This window comes from Pseudophryne corroboree, chromosome 2 (assembly GCF_028390025.1).
Source record: "Pseudophryne corroboree isolate aPseCor3 chromosome 2, aPseCor3.hap2, whole genome shotgun sequence".
Taxonomy (NCBI): Eukaryota; Metazoa; Chordata; class Amphibia; order Anura; family Myobatrachidae; genus Pseudophryne; species Pseudophryne corroboree.
In genome coordinates, this window is record NC_086445.1 from 414,976,105 (window position 1) to 414,996,377 (window position 20,273).

The 20,273-nt window shown below is 38.0% G+C and overlaps 1 protein-coding gene across 12 annotated transcripts in view; it reads right to left on the bottom strand.

The window, feature by feature from the left end:
* DMD (dystrophin) overlaps positions 1-20,273 on the bottom strand; it is a 3,641,189-nt gene that overhangs the window by 2,168,815 nt on the left and 1,452,101 nt on the right. For all 12 annotated transcript variants that reach the window (XR_010221499.1, XM_063953479.1, XM_063953476.1 and 9 more), the window contains 4 exons: positions 15,575-15,720; positions 13,510-13,722; positions 8,508-8,621; positions 5,565-5,720 (listed from right to left, as the gene is read on the bottom strand). Coding sequence is in view for 11 of the 12 variants with exons in the window: in XM_063953479.1 (XP_063809549.1) it covers positions 5,565-5,720; positions 8,508-8,621; positions 13,510-13,722; positions 15,575-15,720 (629 nt within the window). In the remaining variant the exon portion in view is untranslated. The remainder of the gene's footprint in view (positions 1-5,564; positions 5,721-8,507; positions 8,622-13,509; positions 13,723-15,574; positions 15,721-20,273) is intronic.

Consider the following 20,273-nt stretch of genomic DNA (forward strand, 5'->3'; position numbering starts at 1 on the left):
GCACCAGCAAACACTCCTGAACCTGCCCCACCATCATCTGAAGCAAGAGGTGGTAACGAGGTGGAATTCAACCCTCTATATGCTTCAGAGGATGGAGGAGCAGCAAAAGGCCATTCAAGCCTATACATCTGCCTACGATATAGGCAAAGGAGGGGGGGAATGCACCGGACTCAAGTGCAGTGGAGAATGATTTCAACGTTGTGCAAGGTTCTGCAACCCTTTGAACTTGCCACACGTGAAGTCAGTTCAGACACTGCCAGCCTGAGTCAGGTAGTTCCCCTCATCAGGCTTTTGCAGAAGAAGCTGGAGAGATTGAAGGAGGAGCTAAAATGGAGCGATTCCGCTAGGCATGTGGGACTTGTGGATGGAGCCCTTCATTCACTTAACCAGGATTCACGGGTGGTCAATCTGTTGAAATCAGAGCACTACATTTTGGCCACCGTGCTCGATCCTAGGTTTAAAGCCTACATTGTATCTTTCTTTCCGGCAGACACTGCAGAAGTCTGCAGAGGTTCAAAGACCTGCTGGTGAGACACTTGTCAAGTCAAGCGGAACGTGACCCGTCAACAGCTCCTCCTTCACATTCTCCCGCAACTGGGGCTGCGAGGAAAAGGCTAAGAATACCGAGCCCACCCGCTGGCGGTGATGCAGGGCAGTCTGGAGCGAGTGCTGACATCTGGTCTGGACTGAAGGACCTGCCAACGATTACTGACATGTTGTCTACTGTCACTGCATATGATTCTGTCGCCATTGAAAGAATGGTGGATGATTATATGAGTGACAGCATCCAAGTAGGCACGTCAGACAGTCCCGTACGTATACTGGCAGTAAAAAAAAGTAATTTGGAGGCCCTTGCACAAACTGGCTTTATTTTACCTAAGTTGCCCCCCCTCCAGTGTGTACTCCGAAAGAGTATTTAGTGCAGCCAGTCACCTTGTCAACGATCGGTGTACGAGGTTACTTCCACAAAATGTGGAGAAGATGATGTTCATCAAAATTAATTATAATCAATTCCTCTGTGTAGACATTCACCATCAATTGCCTCCAGAAAGTACACAGGGACCTGAGATGGTGGATTCCAGTGGGGACGAATTAATACTCTGTGAGGAGGGGGATGTACACAGTGAAAGGGTGAGGATTCGGAGGATGAAGATGAGGTGGACATCTTGCCTCTGTAGAGCCAGTTTGAGCAAGGAGAGATTGATTTCTTCTTTTTTTGGTGGGGGCCCAAACTAACCAGTCATTTCAGCCACAGTCGTGTGGCAGACCCTGTGGCTAAAATGATGGGTTTGTTAAAGTGTGCATGTCCTATTTATACAACATAAGGGTGGGTGGGAGGGCCCAAGGACAATTCCATCTTGCACCTCTTTTTTTATTTATCTTTGCATCATGTGATGTTTGGGGCCAATTTTTATAAGTGCCATCCTGTCTGCCACTGCAGTGCCAGGTGTTTGTGCCGGCCACTTGGGTCACTTAGCTTAGTCATCCAGCAACCTCGGTGCAAATTTTTGGACTAAAAATAATAGGTGTGAGGTGTTCAGAATAGACTGGAATTGAGTGGAAATTATGGTTATTGAGGTTAATAATACTATAGGATCAAAATTGCCCCCAAATTCTATGATTTAAGCTGTTTTTGAGGGGTTTTTGAAGAAAAACACCCAAATCCAAAACACACCCGAATCTGACAAAAAATTTTCAGGGAGGTTTTGCCAAAACGCTCCGAATCCAAAACACGGCCGCAGAACCGAATCCAAAACTAAAACCCGAAAAATTTCCGGTGCACATCTCTACTTTGAGGCAATACATTAAGGTAGCTAATTTTCTAAAGAAAATATTTTAAACTAACATGAAAAACTACAATATATGATTATTGCAAGGCACAAATATGGAGTACAAAACCATTGTAAAACACTGTATGTCTCTTAATGCTCACTGAACACAAATGGAAGAAGTGTGGAACCAAATACACCAGAGACGTGGAGTCAATATACTGTATAAAACTGATTAAAATAATACAAAGAAGATGTTTTTAACTTAGAAATATTAGAAAAAGATTAGAAATATCTTATTTGTTTTATTCTAGTATTTTTAATAGTCAATACTTGATGTACAAAGCTGCAAATACTAGGGGAAGAAATGAGATGTGAGGCAAAAAAATGAGCAGAGCTTTCCAGTGTGGTCAGACACTACCTGGCTGGAGAGAGGGCTGGCCCACTGCCGTGAAAAAGGACAAGGGGAGGCAACAGCAAATCTGCCTTACTGAGGGACAGTCCATCAGCTAGAGAGCTGGAGGGTAACTCTGCATCCAGTTCTCCCATTTTTTCTTATTGATGTTGGCTGCAGGTCAGTGCTCCCATCTTCCTAGGCCAGTGCATCCCTTTACCCCATCTCACTGACCTCCCCTATTCAAAGTGTCTCCCCCTTCTCTAGCCCAGTGTCCTACACCATCTCAATGAACCCCCTCCCACCCAAGTGTCTCCCCCTTCTTTCCCTAACCAGCCCACTTGCCCATCTCACTGCCCCTCCTTCCCATCCATATATTAAGGTATGCCTCTACACCTGCTCATTGTAATGTGGTATAAAATGACTTGGAGAGTATTACAATGTTACCTACAGTATATGAACTGGGACACTACAATGTGGCACAATATGAAGTGGGTGCACTATAGTGTGCCATAATATGAACTGGGGGCACAGTGTCATAATGTGAATTGGCAGCCCTACTATGTGTCATAACATAAACTAGGGTACAACTATGGTTTATAAAATAAACTAGGGCACTACTATAGAGCATAACATAATTAAGGCATTACTATAGTTCAAAAAAGAACTAGGGCACTATTATGGGGCATAAAATTAACACCTGCCGCGGAGAGGTGTCTCTGTAGATGAAAGCAAGAAAATTTTACCCGGGCGCTGGATTATTCCACAGACTGGCATCAATAAATATCAATTAATTGATCTGATTCTCCTCACATAGAGGTAATTGGGGACCTCTTATTGGAAAAGTAGCAAGATACGAAAGACAAAGTCCGCTCAATCAATAAATTTTATTATTGGTTATTGATTAGACATTGATAAGGAAACATATCAATGTCTAATCAATAGCAATATCAATGTCTAATCAATAACCAGTCTGCTATTTTTAATCAGTTTTTATTTTAGTGTGATTTATATAGTTTTTAAATATTTTTTTCTGTATAATAAATTGTGTATAAATTTATTGATTGAGCAGCATTTCTTTCTATGTCAGACTTTATGTCTTTGATATCTTGCTATCTCTGTAGTAGCATTCGGACAGGGGACCCTCCAAATGTTGTTATGGTGCCCACAAAGTTCTGGCTATGCCTCTGCATTTTATATTTACATATCAATGTACAAAGCTCTGCCACACATATAAAATAATAGTTGTGTGACAACTGTACTTCCTGCATTGGGCTCCTGCCAGAGACCTATGTAACAAAAACCAATGACCTTGAGGGACTCACTCTCTTCCCATTAAGGACTTCACACAGGCAATGCAAATGGGGTCTATTCATGGAGCAGAGACAAGCACTCTCTTGCAGTAAACAGGGCTTTTCTCTTCTTAGTGCCATTCACAGGACAATTTACCATGCAGAAGTTCCTGACTTCTCCAGTGTAGCACCCCCGCTCCGTGTCTGAATGTGATTAATTAAAGAACGGATAGCTCAACTTTATGCTTCTCCTGTGTTTTTAGTTTTGCCATCTCAGGATGGCGTAGTCTGAACACCATGACAAAACAGGTAGGGAAGCTCAATGCTTCCCAGCTCTCTGCCTGACACTTTCTCCGCCCCCTTGATGTCCCAGTAGCCACTGCAGATTCCAGGAACTCAGCCACCGGAAGCACAGAAAGGGGCTGCCTTTTGACTCCATGCTTCTCCCACTGCACCACAGGAGAACATCTTACTGAACTGATGCAATATATACTGTATAATGAAAAGTAACAATTCTATTTTTGATTTCCCACAGTACCTTGCCCTACCACTGTTTGCACCAAGGTGCACATAATCATTTCCATTAAAATGAATGTGAACAATAGTGCTCTAATTTTCAATAGAGGGCTGTGACTTTTTAATGCTGTTTTTCTTTTTACAAGATGAGTGCTATTAGCAGTGATGGACTGGGCCTCCATTTTGGCCCAGGCATTTGTGAATGCGCGCGTGTCATGCCGTCACATTGTACGGGGGCATGCCATGAGTCAAGGGGGCGTGGACTCATGGCACACCCCCATTTAAAAGGTGACGCTTGATGGGGGCGGGGGCATGCCGCGATTCCTGGGGCGTGGACTCACAGCACGCCCCCATTTCCATGGAGACCAGGGGGGCGGCTAAACAGGAGAGCCAGAGGCTGCGCTGTGTGCTGTACGCGGCACTCACGGCTCTCTGTGGGACCGGCGTGGCCCACCTGCCCATCGCCCCTTCTGGCATGTGCCAGAAGTGCCAGATGGCCAGTCCGGCCCTGGCTATTAGTTTAACGCATATATAGTATGTATGGGCACTTATACTGACAAAATAAAAAAAACAACAAAAAGGAGGGAAATATATGTTGTATTTAAAACCAAATTGTAATGTTTAGGCTCCTCTCTAAGATTTGATTGTGGAGACCCAGGGACCATTATCTATTGTTTGTATTGCTGCATGTACTTCTAATATTACTTCTAAAAAGGCTTACATGTTTGGCCTTCAGTATGCATCTTTGGCTTTGTACTTATTCTTGTTCACTTTGTGAGCATTTCAAGTAGAAAGAAGGATTATAATAAAGAAATTAGTTTTAACCAATCAGCTTTTAGGAGAAAAATAGAAAGGTTTATTTGAATGAATATGAGGTTTTAGAGTTTTAGTGGTATGTCCTGTGATGTTGTGTTTGCATTTGTCTCACAATGTATCTCCATGCTGAATAATTTCCCAGCTCTGTTCTAAACACCAGGAGATGGGTGTATACTAAGTAGTAAGCTGGTTGCACCTGTGCACACAGGTAGGCTCTGCACTTTGGCACTATTAAAGTAAACGTCCTTTATTGTGATACCACAATGTGCACAGTAAGAGTTTGTCATCATAGACTAGTGCAGAGGTTCTCAAAGTGTGCGCCGCTGCACCCTGGGGTGGCTGGAAAGTCCGGTCTGTGACTCTTACCACTGTGGACATTTTGTTATCAAAATTCACACAGTTGTAAAAAATGTTTTTGCTTTAACTATGACTAACAATGTTGTGAGTTGCTAGGGATTTTTTTTGTTATTATTATTATTATTATTATTATTATTATATTTTACACTACAACATCTGGATAGTTAGAATTAAGTATAATTCTCACTACATTTTAGTTATTTTAATACTAGTACTAGGACTGAACAAAAGTAAAACTTAATAATCATTAACTGAAACAACAATTAATATTGCTAATCTTTTTCCAAATATTGCATTAAATATTCTAATGCAACAAGAACATGGAAATTAGCGTATATTGCATTATCTTCTTATTCAGTTAATAGTAATAATAATATATCATTCTATTTTTCTTCATGTGCATCTAAAGAAAGTGCATACCTGCTTACATATGTGATCCCACTGTTCATTAAGATTTTTTAAATCATCTTTGAGCTTGGGCAAGTAATTTGGTTCCGATTTACCAATCAGAGTCTGTCCGACATCATTGACACTGCTTACACTGGGTTGTATTGCCTGGATATCCCCTGCCAATGCCTATATACAAAACAATACAAAAAAGCATCAGGGGGTTACAGTAACATAAATTAATCACATGACTTATTCTATTGAAATAAACAGAATGTGGGTAATAAACACACTATGTCGGGGAGATTAAGGATCTCCCATTTACATTTAATGATGAAATAAACCTTAATCATAATGGTCTGTGTGCCGCAGCTGTTGCCCTGGGATCTGTTGAGTGGGCCGGCATGGGTGAGCAGCTCCATCTGCTTTATGCCTGCCTCTGTGGATCTTGGCTGGCACTGGCCATCAATACCTTTGTGTGTTGCAGCTGTTGCCCCAGGACTCGGAGTGGCTCTGGTCTCCTGCTGCTGAAGATGGATGTCACTGACCTCCGGATCCTGCGCCAGTACCCCTGAACTGGTTGCTTCCTCCTGACCCCATGATGCTGCAGCTGGCCATTTCTGGAGCTTGGCTTCTGCGTTTGCCTGTATCACGATTTACTCTTCTGTAACCTCCAGCTGCAGACAATGGCATATTGCTGGACTTACCTTTATTCTGCCCACTTTGTTTAGTGGGCATGATTTGACATTTTGCTTTGTGCTAATCTTCCATTTGCCACATGTTAGCCTGGTGATGTCATTTCTTTGTTTGCCCTGTGCTTCTGCTCCATTGTATGCTTTGCCTGTATGCTATACCTCCACTATTTGCACACCTTACCAGCCGCAACCTATGCAACATGCCCCAGATGACTGGTGCAGTTGGCTCCTCCATGGGCAGGATGTACTGCAGGTGAACCTATTTATAAAGGGTATATCATACCACTACACACATGTCAGTTCTACCATATATGCCTTGGTTCCTTGAATGGCTCATTTATTTATCATTAACAGTTCCTTATTTAGCGCAGCAAATTCCGTTGCACTTTACAATTGGAAATAACAATGATATAACAAGATTGGGTAATAACAGTCATAGAGGTAGGAAGGCCCTACTCCGAAGTTTACAATCTATAAGGAAATAGGCATGGATACACAAGGATAGGTGCTATCTGTTGCATAGTTGTCCACCAGATTGCAAAGGTTCTTGGTGGGCTGAATGATATGGTCACACAGCAATAATGAACCGGGGTCGGAAGGAAGAGAAAGTGAAGAATGAGAAGACATGTGAGGATATGTGTGGACTGTGCAGAGCGAAAGTTTATGAAGGCTATGTGGGTGGTTCTGGAATTTGATACACTTGCCTGTAGAGGTGAGTTTTCAGGGAATGCTTGAAGATCTGGACACTAGAGGAGAGTCTAATTGTGCATGGTAGGGCATTCCACAGATTGAGTGCAGCCCGAAGAAAGTCCTGGAATCCTGAGTGTAACCTTTAGAGCGCATCCAACTAGGTTTTGCCTCACTCGGTATGCTCATGAATGGGATAAAAACTACTTGGACCCGATGGTTATGTTTGGATCCTGCTCCTAACATTAGGATGCTGCAACGACCCATTTATTGTCATCTATTCTAGGCGCAACTTATTTTACCCTGGGAAATCTTACGTAGAGCACCCAAGATGGCTGTCTCACCTGATACCTTTTGTGGATGGAATACCTTATATAACCTATGAAATTTATTACCAAAAAATGTCTGCATGAACCCTGCATTATACTAATTGTGCTCTCTAGTTTTGTTGTTTTTAATTATGTCTGTGTTTTTTTCTGCTTGTTATAATACTGACAGGTAAATGTATGAAACAATGATATGGGGGAAAGAGGTATCAGCGCACATTATGTGCACTGATACTGCTTCCCCCCATGTATTAAAGTTGCGGTGTGTGCCAAGTGACAGGGCCGCTATGTGGCCCTGTCATTATCAGCACTGTTATCTAAAAGATAGCACACAGATGTGCAGGGCAATGTATGAACGGTAAGCAGCGCTGACTGTTTCGATACCTGCAGCTATCGATTTCGACAGCTGCAGGTGTTGTTGCCCTATATTCACAGCAGGGACAAAGCTGTCCCTGGCTGTGGTAGGTGCCGGACCGTGATACGCATGGGAGATGTCGCAATAATAGCGAGATTCCGTGCATGTGCAGCAGATCCAGCCGGGCAGAGAGACACAGCGCATCAGCACTAAGCTGTTGGGGATCAGTATATAATGCCAGCAGATGGGATCCCAGCTCTCATAGTCCTAAAAGTGGGATCCTGTCTGCCGTAATGTCGGTAGCTTCCCAGGTGATGTGCTGTGAGCTCAGATGGGCATCGCCGGAGGGAGGACTTTTCACTACCCCGCTTTGGCAGACAAGAAGATAATACATTTTGTCAATGTACTTTCCTGCTTTGTCTTGTTAATGAGGCAAAGCAGGAAGTGCTTTAGCGACACAACACATGCCGCTTTAATACATCTGTCTGTAAATCTTTTGGACTGTTTTTGATGTCTGTGTAGTGACTGAGTGCTGCTGGAGAAAAGAGCTATATAAATAAATTATTATCATTATTTTTTTTTTTATTTTTTTTACAGGTGAGTTTAATGCCATCCAATTATGATAATGCTTAGCCTTTAAAAGTGCTACTGCAAATGAGGTGACTGATGCTGAACCAGCTGGCCGACATGATAGTCAGTAGTACCGTGGTAGCTTATTGCCTGGGATCGCTAAGAAGAAACAGTTTTATTTGTAATAATTGTCTGCCATCCTGACAAATAAAACAGATTGGTAACCAAAATGACATTGTGAGCACCATCTTGAATGTGTCAGTATCACAGTACTAATTTGATGTAAAATTGTTGATTGATTCATCGCCTGTAGAAAATAATCTTCTTGCTATTGTGGACTTACAGTACACTGTTCAAGCTGTTTTTCAAGTGCTTCTGAATCTCCGAGGGCTGGCCATTCTTCATTGAGGAAAACATTAACTTCTGCCATCCATTTGTTTAATGTTTTAATGTCATTCTGAAAGTAAAGCAAAACAATAACATGACCATACTTCTTATTGCATAACTGCAGAAGGCGAGCATCGCTTATCAATATTTACCTGACATATGCCAGAAAAATAATGCTGTAATTGTTCAATTTAAATCACTATCACAGAATTTATCAACAACTGTTATTTTTTTTAGACATCCTGTTTACTACAAAATGCATTACCAGATGGTCCAGTTAAAAATTGACAATTGTTGATGCAAGTTGTAGACAATGGAAAACAATTGTCCCATGAAGTTCAGGTCTGTGTTGTGCAATTACTGCTGATCACAGCAAACATAGGTAGGGCCCGTAGTGATTATCCTGCAGGGGCAAACGCAGGATTTTCAAGGGGGGGGGGGGGGGGGTTCTGTATAAATATCTTTCTCTCTCTCTCTATATATATATATATATATATATATATATATATATATATATATATATATATATATATATATAGCGTGATAGATACAAAGCAGGATTTGACACTCACAGCTTCTTTATAATAGTTCTCGCCGGGTGCCCTCCGCATCAATCATACAGCAAGCAGTTGGCGCCACTCACGGACATGAAACAGGTGAGGAAAACGATTATTTCAATGTTTCAATTTCAGTCACAAATCCATTTAGTCACACATCCACAAAAACATTTTGGATGACGATTTGTGGCTAAAATTGAAACGTTGAAATGACCTGTTTCCTGACCTGTTTTATGTCCGTGAGTGGCGACAACTGCTTGCTGTGTATGTACAATGATATATATATATATATATATATATATATATATATATATATATACATACACAAACAAACGCATATTATATATATATATATATAAATATATGAGTCTGGCACTCTGTTAAGTATAGTAACTGCCTTTCCTAAATAAATGTACATATGTCCTGATAAAAGAATATATAAAGAGGATTGTGGAATACAGGGGAGGGTGCTATTAACTTTATTCATCATTGGGTGACTGTGTTTGTCGCAAAATAAATAAAATATGTGTTTATTTTTTATTTTTTGCTATGTGTTTTGTGACAAACACATGTATAACTATTGATGCTGCTGCTATAATGAATAGAAAATCTGTCAATTAAATATGTAAAAAAACAAAAGAGTTTAATATTTAATGATATTTAAATGCATTATACATTTGAAAAAGAATAACAAAACTAAACTACAGCACATTAAAAGCACCTCAGTGACAACACTATACTATACTAGCACAGGATGGCACACAAATGTAAAATTACTTCACATGAGGCAAAACAGAAGGGCACCTCATGCATGTCTGTAGGGGGAAGCAACGAAGATGGCGGGGAAGAGAATCACAGGAATGTGGAGGCGACGGACAGCACCAGGCATATGCCGCTTCTGCAGGCCGTAAGTGTAGCGGTAACTGGGTGCCGATCGCATCACTGAGCACAATATAGCGCCGGCTGCGGTCCCCTCACTACAGTGACTGCTGCTCCTGTGTCTAACTCTGACCACGCGATACTGGCCACGTGATGATACCGCCGCTTCCTGACGTCAGCGGGTGAGGATCTGGCCGCTGACAAGAGTGTTTCCGAAAAAATAATTTTGTCTATCAGGGGGGGTTTCTGGGTACTCGGAAACCCCCCTGCATGCGCTACTGTCTGGAGTCTCATCAGGGTTGGCACACAGGTATTATTTTATGTATATTCTATAAAGACTATTGAAAGTTAGGTTTTATAGGTAATTAAATTTTAGTTCATTTCTAATGCATAATAACAATTATTGTACACTACACAGCTGGTAAACAGGGGGGATTAAAAATGTTATTTAGTTAAAGGAATTTACTGTACCATAGTGAATCTTAGCATGATTGCACCCTCACAATTACTAAACATAATTCTATCTTCTGCAATAGATAAAAGCTGCTTTGTAATTACAATTTAAACAATGTATCTGCTATGTTATCTGCTTGGTTTTTCCCCTCCTCTACTATTCATTAGGGATGGCCATCGACCATCGATGATTCAAAAATATGATCGATGTAGAATACTTTTGCCATATATATATATTTTTTTTATGTGGTGTCGAGACACTGAGCATAGCTCCGCCCCTGACACATGAAAAGCCCCGCTCCTGAATTCTGATTGGCCCATCAGCCAGTTAGTGAAAAAACAGGGATGACCATCGATAGTGGGAACCATCAACGGTTATTAACTGCATAGTTGGCAGCCATCGATGGTTACATTCCATATTGCCATTGATGGTAACCATCGATGGCAACCACACCGATGGCCATCCCTACTATTCATTGAAACAACATGGACCTTGAAGTGTGTTCATTCTGAAAAATGAGGGGTGGATATATAGGATCATGGGCAAAGGCATCATTTAAAAAAAATGGTCTTGCATTTGCATTCAAGCTATATAGTAGTTGAATACCGGTGCTTCCTGATGTTTGTCAGGTTATTTCATTGGCAATCCAGAAAAAAAGGCTAAATTGCAAGCAAACAATAATTGCATAATAATAATAACAACAACATTTTAATTCCAGAAATTATCTGTTTTCCTACAGGTGTGTCTTAAATGCTTGCTGCAGTCACGCTAAACAGCCCTTGAAATCGTGCCATGCCGTGGCGGGACTCGGTAGTGCCCAGCTTCTCGTTTTGCGTTTTCCTTCACAAAAATGCATATTAGACACAAAGTAATGTAATGGGATGCACAAGCAGCTTCTGCTATTTAAAATGTTATGCAGCATGTCTGCATTCTGTGTGTAATTGGAGCTCTATCTGCATCTGAAAACGTCACATTACAGTGTTTTTCAGGTGCATCCTATTACATTACTGTGTGACGAAGATGCATTTTTGCAGAATTTTTTCTAAAAAAAGACACTCGTCCCTACCGAGTCACATGGCACTCATGCGTTATATGTAACACAACTATATAAACTTCAAGTAATTAATCAATATAAATTTTTGTTTTATGGGATAGAAAATTTAAATTATTAGCAGAATGTCATTTAGGGGTAGATTTACTACCAATGGATTTAACTCAGCAATGGTAATTAATGCTATGTAAATCCAGCTTGTTTAGCATTTATTACTATTGCTGGACAGATCTGCAAATCATTAGCAACTTTGGAAATCCAACATATAGAAAATCTACCCCTTAGTCTGCTTGCAAGAAACACAAAGTAACATATACTTTACCAACTCTCACATCTGTTGAAACATATAGTATCTCTGTTACTGTACTTCTGCATCAATAAAACAACCTACTGTACAGTTTATAGGTTTTACTCAGGGCAAATACTGCCATAAGGAGAACATACAGTAGACTTGAGGTGACTGCTGGGACCTTGCATCTGAAGGGCCGCCCCTGAATCTTCCCCCTCCATTGTGAGTGACAGCGGGAAAGCTCAGAGAACGCTGCCTCCTCCCTCTCCTCCTCTGCATCCACCTCCCCCTCCAGCTGGATCACAACACCAGCAGCTGAGCTCAGCTCCCAAGCTCATTCTGCTACCAGGAGTGGTGGCTCGCAGTACGCTGGAGGGAGGCATGTAATGAGTCAGTTTGACTTATAGTAATGCCTCTGGCTGTGGGCTCCTTCATAGCAGTGGGGCCCCATTGCGCTACAGCAAGTTCAGCCACTGCAATTTGGTATCATACAAGATGGTAATAAAAAATAATATGTAGATAAATAACACAATGAAACTACAAGTTAGTATCAAATAAAAATGAGTACATAACATATACATAGTACTGCTGGATAACTATACTGCTTTGGGGGCACTGTACAGTGATAATTACAAGAAAACACATAATACCATAATACAATATAGCAATGTTAAGACAGTAAGTACAAGGGAAAAATTTAAATTGTGAGATAATAATCAAACTGATCAAGTGGACACTGGATACTTCACAGGACACTTGGTCCTTGACTGCCCTATGTAAGACCCAGTACTGAAAGAAGATCAACATATCTGACTTGTCATTTGACTTCTATCAGGGACAAGGGTAGTGCAGGGTGAGATCCAAGAGTGTGGCGAACCCTGTTTGTCAGAGGTTACAGTCTAGTGGAATATGTGTGTGGATGGTGGGGGGGGGGTATAATTAGGAGGTGGAAAAGGTAGGGGAACAGAGTGTGAGTTAAAAGCCTCAGTTGGGAGAACTGAATGAACAAGTGCATATTCAGAACAAACTTGAAACTTGACAAACATTCTGATAGGGTAGGGGAGTGAGCTCAGCTGGGGAGCAGCATGGGAGAAGTCTTGGAAGTGGGAATGGGAAGAGGTAATATGCACAGGAGCAAGGCAACAATTAAATTAAGAATAAAGACAGTGGTATGGAGTATGGACTGAGAAGAGTTTGGAGATATAGGAGCGGGAAGAGCCTTTGAGTGCTTTGAAAGTGAGGACGTGGACATTACTGTTATAAGCATTGTATAATAAACCTAGCATTATTTAAGTGTCTACTTTCTTATTGAATTGCACATCGTGGAACTGGAAATGTAACCCCCAACTATAATTAGTAATTTATTACTAATTTAGTGAGATGTTTCTTCTTCATAAATAAAATAACACATCTGGAAAAAAAGATTAAATATAAAAATGTTATCCATTTTGATGTGTTCATATATATGCTGGAGTGTGACAGAAAACTGGCATTAAGACTACCTGTAACATGCAGATATAAGGAGGGGATAATCCCTGCAATCTTGGTGTAAATATATGCTGGAACGTGCATGTTTGGCACAACCATAGCATGGGTTTATTTGATCTTTACGCATCTCTCGCTCTGATTGTTTGCATCTCTGCAGAAAATGTTGCCACTACTGTAGTTGAAAACATTGAGCTATATTGGTGCTAAAGTTCAAAGAAAGACATAGAAGCAGATGCATACCTGGAATTGTTTATGTTTATTTAATAGCTCTTCTGATTTTTGGCATTGTCCTGCAAGCTGATTTGATAATGTCTTCCAACGACTTTGGGCTTGGTTAATTTCTGTCCAGTATTTTTGTTTGACATCAGCAGGTGCTTTACTAGATAACTCCTCTGCAGTTTTGCTGAGATAATTCATATCTGACTGATGCTCCTGCAGGGAACTTTGTAAGGCCTGGTTTAAAATATATATATATATATTCATTATAATAATTATATAGTTTTATTGAAGAGACAATTCTTAAAATATGTTTACAAACAACTAAAACATACAAGCCTTCAAAACACCAAACTTGTCTTGTAATCAGTTTAGAAATGTAAATAATTCATGTTTAAATGCATTGCTCCATGATTTACATAGCTAAGCAACAAATATAATGTACATTACACCTCTGATCATGCTAAGCTGTCATAAAATAAATAATAAAAATACCAAAATAAATGTTAAATCTTCTTGTCATATATTTGATTTGTATTAGTAAATTAATGTAGCTAATGTGACGCTTTCATGACAAGACCCACCTGGGCATGATTTACAAGTGGTGTGAAAGGGTTAACAAAACACAACCATCTGCTATATGTAAACATGAGTAAACCCCCCTAAAAAAATATCTTGCACTCCCAATTAAACACCAATTATACCACCACTAACAAAGGTATAACATTAGTGTCATTAAACAACATGACTACATTATATTTATTTATTTAGTTGAAACATTATCTGGATAGTGCCAGTGGTTACAAATGTATACAGAGCTAATCTCATACATGGATAATGGAAAATATTGCACTGATCCATTATTGTTCTCAGTAGGATTATATAAGGAACTGGGAGTTGGCACCACATACTGTAATATTGTCTATCCAAATGAATTTTACCTAAGCTTTTCAGACCTATGAGGCCCTTAACTATGCAATATAAGGGGCACATTATTCTGCTCTTCTTAATAAACAAACCAGGCATGTTCCAGGAAACAGGCCTCTGTGGTATGCCTGTGTACTTCACTAAAATATATTAACCCCTTTGTTTGCTCACATGCAGTAGTGTGATTACTGGAAACCAGGTCTTCTAAAGTAACTTCAATGTTAGTATATATTGTGTCTAAACTATAATTATGTCAGTTGCACATATACACCCTCAATAAAACAGTGAAAAGGCTTAAGAAGAACTCTAAGCAAGTTTCTAGGAATAAATAGTCAAAAAATACTTTTTGAGCATTGAATTCTTCTGGGTATGCTACTTGTATGGTGGACTTTACCAATTAATACCTCCTGTACTGGGTATTCACATTATGACAGAGATTATAAATGAGATAACTGAATACCCAGAAGGCAGTGCTCTACAAACTGACAGTCCTAGTGCATATACTGTATATGTATATACAGAGTGTATGTATATATATATATATATATACACATACACTGAAAGAACTTAAGTCATGGACACATACATCTATGTGCCGATTTCCCAACCTGGCAGGAACCATTGATCGGCTGAAATCCACCAACGACAGCCACCAATGATTGGCAATCAGTCTGGGAATCGGGGAAATTAAGCATGTTAAAAATGCCTGATCTACCGATACCAAATGTTTCTGGTCGGGATCTGGGAATCAGGATTTTTAAACATGTTTATTATTCCCAATTTTCAGAGCCGACCATCAGGGGATTGGAAAATAGTGTCATTATGTTGATGATGTTTGGGGGCCATTAGCATCTAAAAACAGTATTGCCAGGTTAATTAACTATACCATTCTCCTAACTACGCACCTTCAGTTTAAAAATTATGCTTAAGCAGATAGTTGTTAATTATCCAATGTATTTTACCATGACCAAAAACTCCTGAGTAGGGATTTCTGGTTATAAGATTTATGGCCTATAGTAGGCAAAAATTAATAATATACAGTATGTTATTTTCTCTCATAAAATCTAAAAATATTTTTTGCCCTGTTGAAAATGAAATAAATATTTAACTTAACAGAGAGACATAACTTTGCACTGTTGATATATTATCAAGCTATACATACCTTTAGCTCCCTGAGTCTGTGTTCCATGATTTCACATTCAGTAACAGTGACCTGAGGTATAGCAAGTTTGGTTTCAGACTGCTGGATCCACAGAAGGATAGTGCTCATTTTCTCCTTGTACTGTGTTGGAGGTAAACTGTCTAAAACTGATGAAAATAATTAATGTAGTTTTGTTTTCTTATTATTAATATTATGTATTTAAATCAGAGATATTCATATAACAGCTTACTTGTCCTAAGACAGGACTAATGTAGTAGTAGTAGTAGTAGTAGTAGTAGTAGTAGTAGTAGTAGTAGTAGTAATAATAATACTAATAATAGAAAAAGTATACATTTATATTTATTTATTCAATATTTAAGGATTGCGTATCAAACAAAATTCACTTGTGTGAGTTGTACATAACAGAGTTACATCGCATTACTGATTTATTAACAGAAAGCATAACACATTCTAATGATAGTTATTCATTAGATTAAAATACAGTGGCATTAAAAGATGTGGAAACTCCATTGAATCAAATATGTCTAGATTTGGCACACAGTTATATAATTTGTGTCACATACAATAACTTGCTTGAATGTACTCTATGAAGGCAATAACATTTGAGCACAAAAAAAACACACCTAGAAATGAGGATCATATGGAATGTGCAATTGTATCATTCAAAATCAAAATTTGAATATCAGGGTTTGTACACAAGGTTGTTCTTATTATGTGTTAAGCTTGGATTCAAGAAACCTAGTGAACAAGCTTTAGTATTATTAGTCAAAAAGCCATTGGGCTTATACAGATACATAGGATGTGATTTAGAGTTGGGTGCCAGCAAAGAAAGGAGGAATGTCGCAACTTGATAAAACCATGCTACACTGCAGGTGTGGCAGATCTAAAATGTGCAAGGAGATTTAGACTTGGGAGGGGCATATCCTAACTTAATTGTACATTTCAGTGTAAAAATAAAGCTGTCCAGCATTTGTTGGCTACACTGTAAACCTTGCATAGTATTCTGGTTTGCCCAGGTGCAAAGTTACTCCATTTGTTTGCTTATCCCCCAACTTTGAATCAACTCCTAGTGACAATAAAGTCACATTTTGTGTCTATTTCAGTGGTGCCTACAGCATTCACAAGTGCTACCACTTGGTGTGCTGTAGTGGAGTTCTATGGGAGCACTCATTAAGAATATATAAAACACTGCTGCAGCAAAGCTTTGAAAATACTCTTAAAAACTGTGCTACAAAAAGGACAAAGTACAAGCTACAGTATTCCTAAGTTTTTAACACTTACAGTATGTGTACATGCCATTATATACTGTACATACTATTGCATCCTCAATAAATAAAGGGTTAAAAAAAAGGAGATCAAACAACTGGGTTCCACTGAATCCTGTTACAAACCAGCAGATTTTAAAACTGCTTCAATATATGTTTTTTTTAAATTTTAGGATTTACTGATGCTGGAAATATATAACCACAATGATTTACAATTTTGCTTTTACGTAAATGTAGTCTTTTCTAAAATGTGATAAATAAGTGTGATATCTTGCAGTTATTCTCCCGTAATAGAAATACTTAAACAGTTAAAAAGCTGTACAAAGGTACCAGTCAGTAATTCATACCCAAGAAACTTAGTTTACTGATGGAAGGAGCATACTACTACTGTTCACCTTAAGAAGGAGAAATACCCATGAAATTATTTGTTCAGTATTCTGGGCTAGTAAACATGAATTCATTAAAGACCATGTTTTTCACGTTAATTGAAATTATTTCAATAAAGCACAAAATCAAACAATATCTTAAGGGAAAAATGTTCCCCCTTGCAAAAGCCCATATTAACATATAAATGTATAAATATAAAAGCATAGTACAAATAAAAGAGTAGAATAAAAGATAATTATCAATTAAATAATCACAAAATTGTAGCATTAACAATAATTAAATTGAGTCATCACACTTATGAGCAATGTTAAATTATGGCTTTTGTTTTCATCCTACAAAGTGGAAAGATGACTTGGTAGAGTTTCTGCATATCAATACCCCCTTTTCCATAAATGTGCTTTTCATTAAGAATTATGTGTCCACATTTTGAAGCCAAATCATCTTTAAAGCATTAGAAAAAAATGTTGTATATGAAACATTAATAAGATTTTTTTTTCCTGCATGGAACTTTCAATAATAAAAAAACACAGCATCAATCTACAGACTGGCTTTGATTGCTAAAAGACAGATATAAAAGAACATTCAAGTTCAGTTTTTTTTAAAGAAAATGTGTAAATTGCCGTAAAGATGAAATGGACGTAATGAAAAATAACTACCCTGCACAAATTATTTCTGTAGACAGGTGTTCATGTAGTAATAGTAAAGCTGGCCATACACCTAAAGATTTATTGTCCAATCTGGCTAGTTGGAACAAAAATCTGGTAATGTATAGGAGCAAATGACAATTGACCATTTGCTTCGAAATGCCAGAAAATTGGGAAAAAACATCATTCAAATTGATTAAATCCAATGGATTCAACCAATTTGTCTGATAGACCATTTTTGTCTATTTTTCAGTGTTTGGGAGCAAATGGTCAATTGTCATTTGCTCTCATGCATTAACAGATTTTCATACCAACCAGCCAGATTGGAAGATACATTTTTAGGTGTATGGCCAATTTAAAACAACAACTGTAATCTGAGTTAAAAAAAATACTAAGAAAATATGTAATTGCAATGAAAAAACAAATATTATATTGTGGGATAAAAATGTAACATGTTCTATGTGGAGGCCAAAAAGAGGACTATTGGCTACTACACCTTTGTCTTTGATTAATGCACAATGCATTTTTAAGGATTTAAATAAGTATAGATTGTATCTTACTGTACAATAAAAATAAGAAATTGGCAATGCAAGTTTGGATAAAGGATATTTAGATTTTTTAGGATGATCTATTATTTAACCCAGATTTTCCCAAACTCCATTACAGTCCACTTTTTAAGGATATCCATGCTTGTGCACAGATGTTATAATGAAACTGACTTCGGTACTAATTAAGACACCTGTTCATAAGCATGGATATTCTTTATTCCTGGAATGTAATGGTTAGTTTTAGAAACTCTGAAAGCACATTATGCCTACTAACTTTACTTGAGGCTCATCTTATAGCTGGGAAACAAACCCTATTATAAATGTCTTTAGAAGATTATAATTAAAATGGTCCAAAATATCCAACTGATGAATACTTCTTTCTAAAATCATGAGCTATAATCAATAATATAAAAACACAGTAATATATCTGTAGATAAAGTCTAAGAAATTAGATGCATTAAAATTAGCTTGTTAAATCTTACACAAAGAATATAAATCAAACACAAAAAACCCAGCAGTCTCAATTGAACTGTACAGTTTAGAGAGAAATATAATACAGTATATTGTTAGACTGACAAAATTGTTAAATGATTTGCATAGCTCTGCATAATACATTCAATACTTCTACATTTGTCCTGTGACAAAATATCAGCATGCTGTGGGAATGAAAATATTTGATGTGTTTTGAATTTCTAGCTTGGCATATACCATTATTTGAAATCAAGTATACTGCTGTACTAAATAAAAAAATATCAAAGGAAAGGGTAAATAGAATCTTCAAAAATATAAATCATAGCAAAAATTTGCATATATCATTCCTAACAGTTAAAAACTATTACCATCAGTAGAAATATACAGTATTAGACTGGTGTTTAAAAAAATATTACTTGAAAAAAAAATATTCAAAAATAAATGTGTCACACCATAATGGCTAATGGTAGTATATTTAGCACAGTATGTAAGAAAATTACAACAGAAACTATAGGGGTGATGGGAGAAGTAATTAGGGCCATTGTGAAACTCTATTAATACCTACTGTACAGTATATTATACTGTTTTAATATGCAGTATTATTTTAGCCTCTGTGTGCCATGGCTTCTAGACTTATATTTAAAGCACCTTTCTCACATTCAATGATAATATAGCATACATGTCTATCAAAATATTTCATTAGAATTTTAAAATGAGTAGCTTTTTTATTTTGTGCAAAATTTTCAATCAGTAGAAAAATGCTTCTGTTTCAAACCTTCCTCGACACCAACCTTCTGTTTGATGTGACTGTACATATGTAGAAATCATGAAACACTAGCCTTTGCTAAGCATGCAAGCAGTCAGAATGTCTCCAAAGAGAATGTTGGGTAGCAAGAGGAAGTTTTATTACAAAAGTGTTTTAAGCTGAATAAAGCCATAGAGGCCAATAAAGACTGCAGAGTTCACAATGGTTTAGTACAGTATTGCACTATATTATTGCTGATATTCTTTACTGCCCATCCCAGTAGTACTGAGTTTAGAGCAAATGTTATGCTACAAAGCACCCACACCACAGAATAAATGCAGTTAGTCATGGTACATAAAATTAGTTGAATTGGCAGGATGGACACTGGAATTTTACAAGTGAATCAGGAAAAAGGATGATGGTAAATGATCCAATTTCTATTATTTTCCCAATGGGTTATGAAGAGAAGGCCCATTAGTTTGATAGAAGGCCTGATAGAGCAGACAAGGGGATTTTATTTCTATAAAAAATGTCTGCACACAGAATGTATTTATTTTAAAAAGCAAAAATGTACTGATTATTTGACTGACAAGAAACAAACACTAAAACCAAAATATGGCAATTTGCTTTTATCAATGA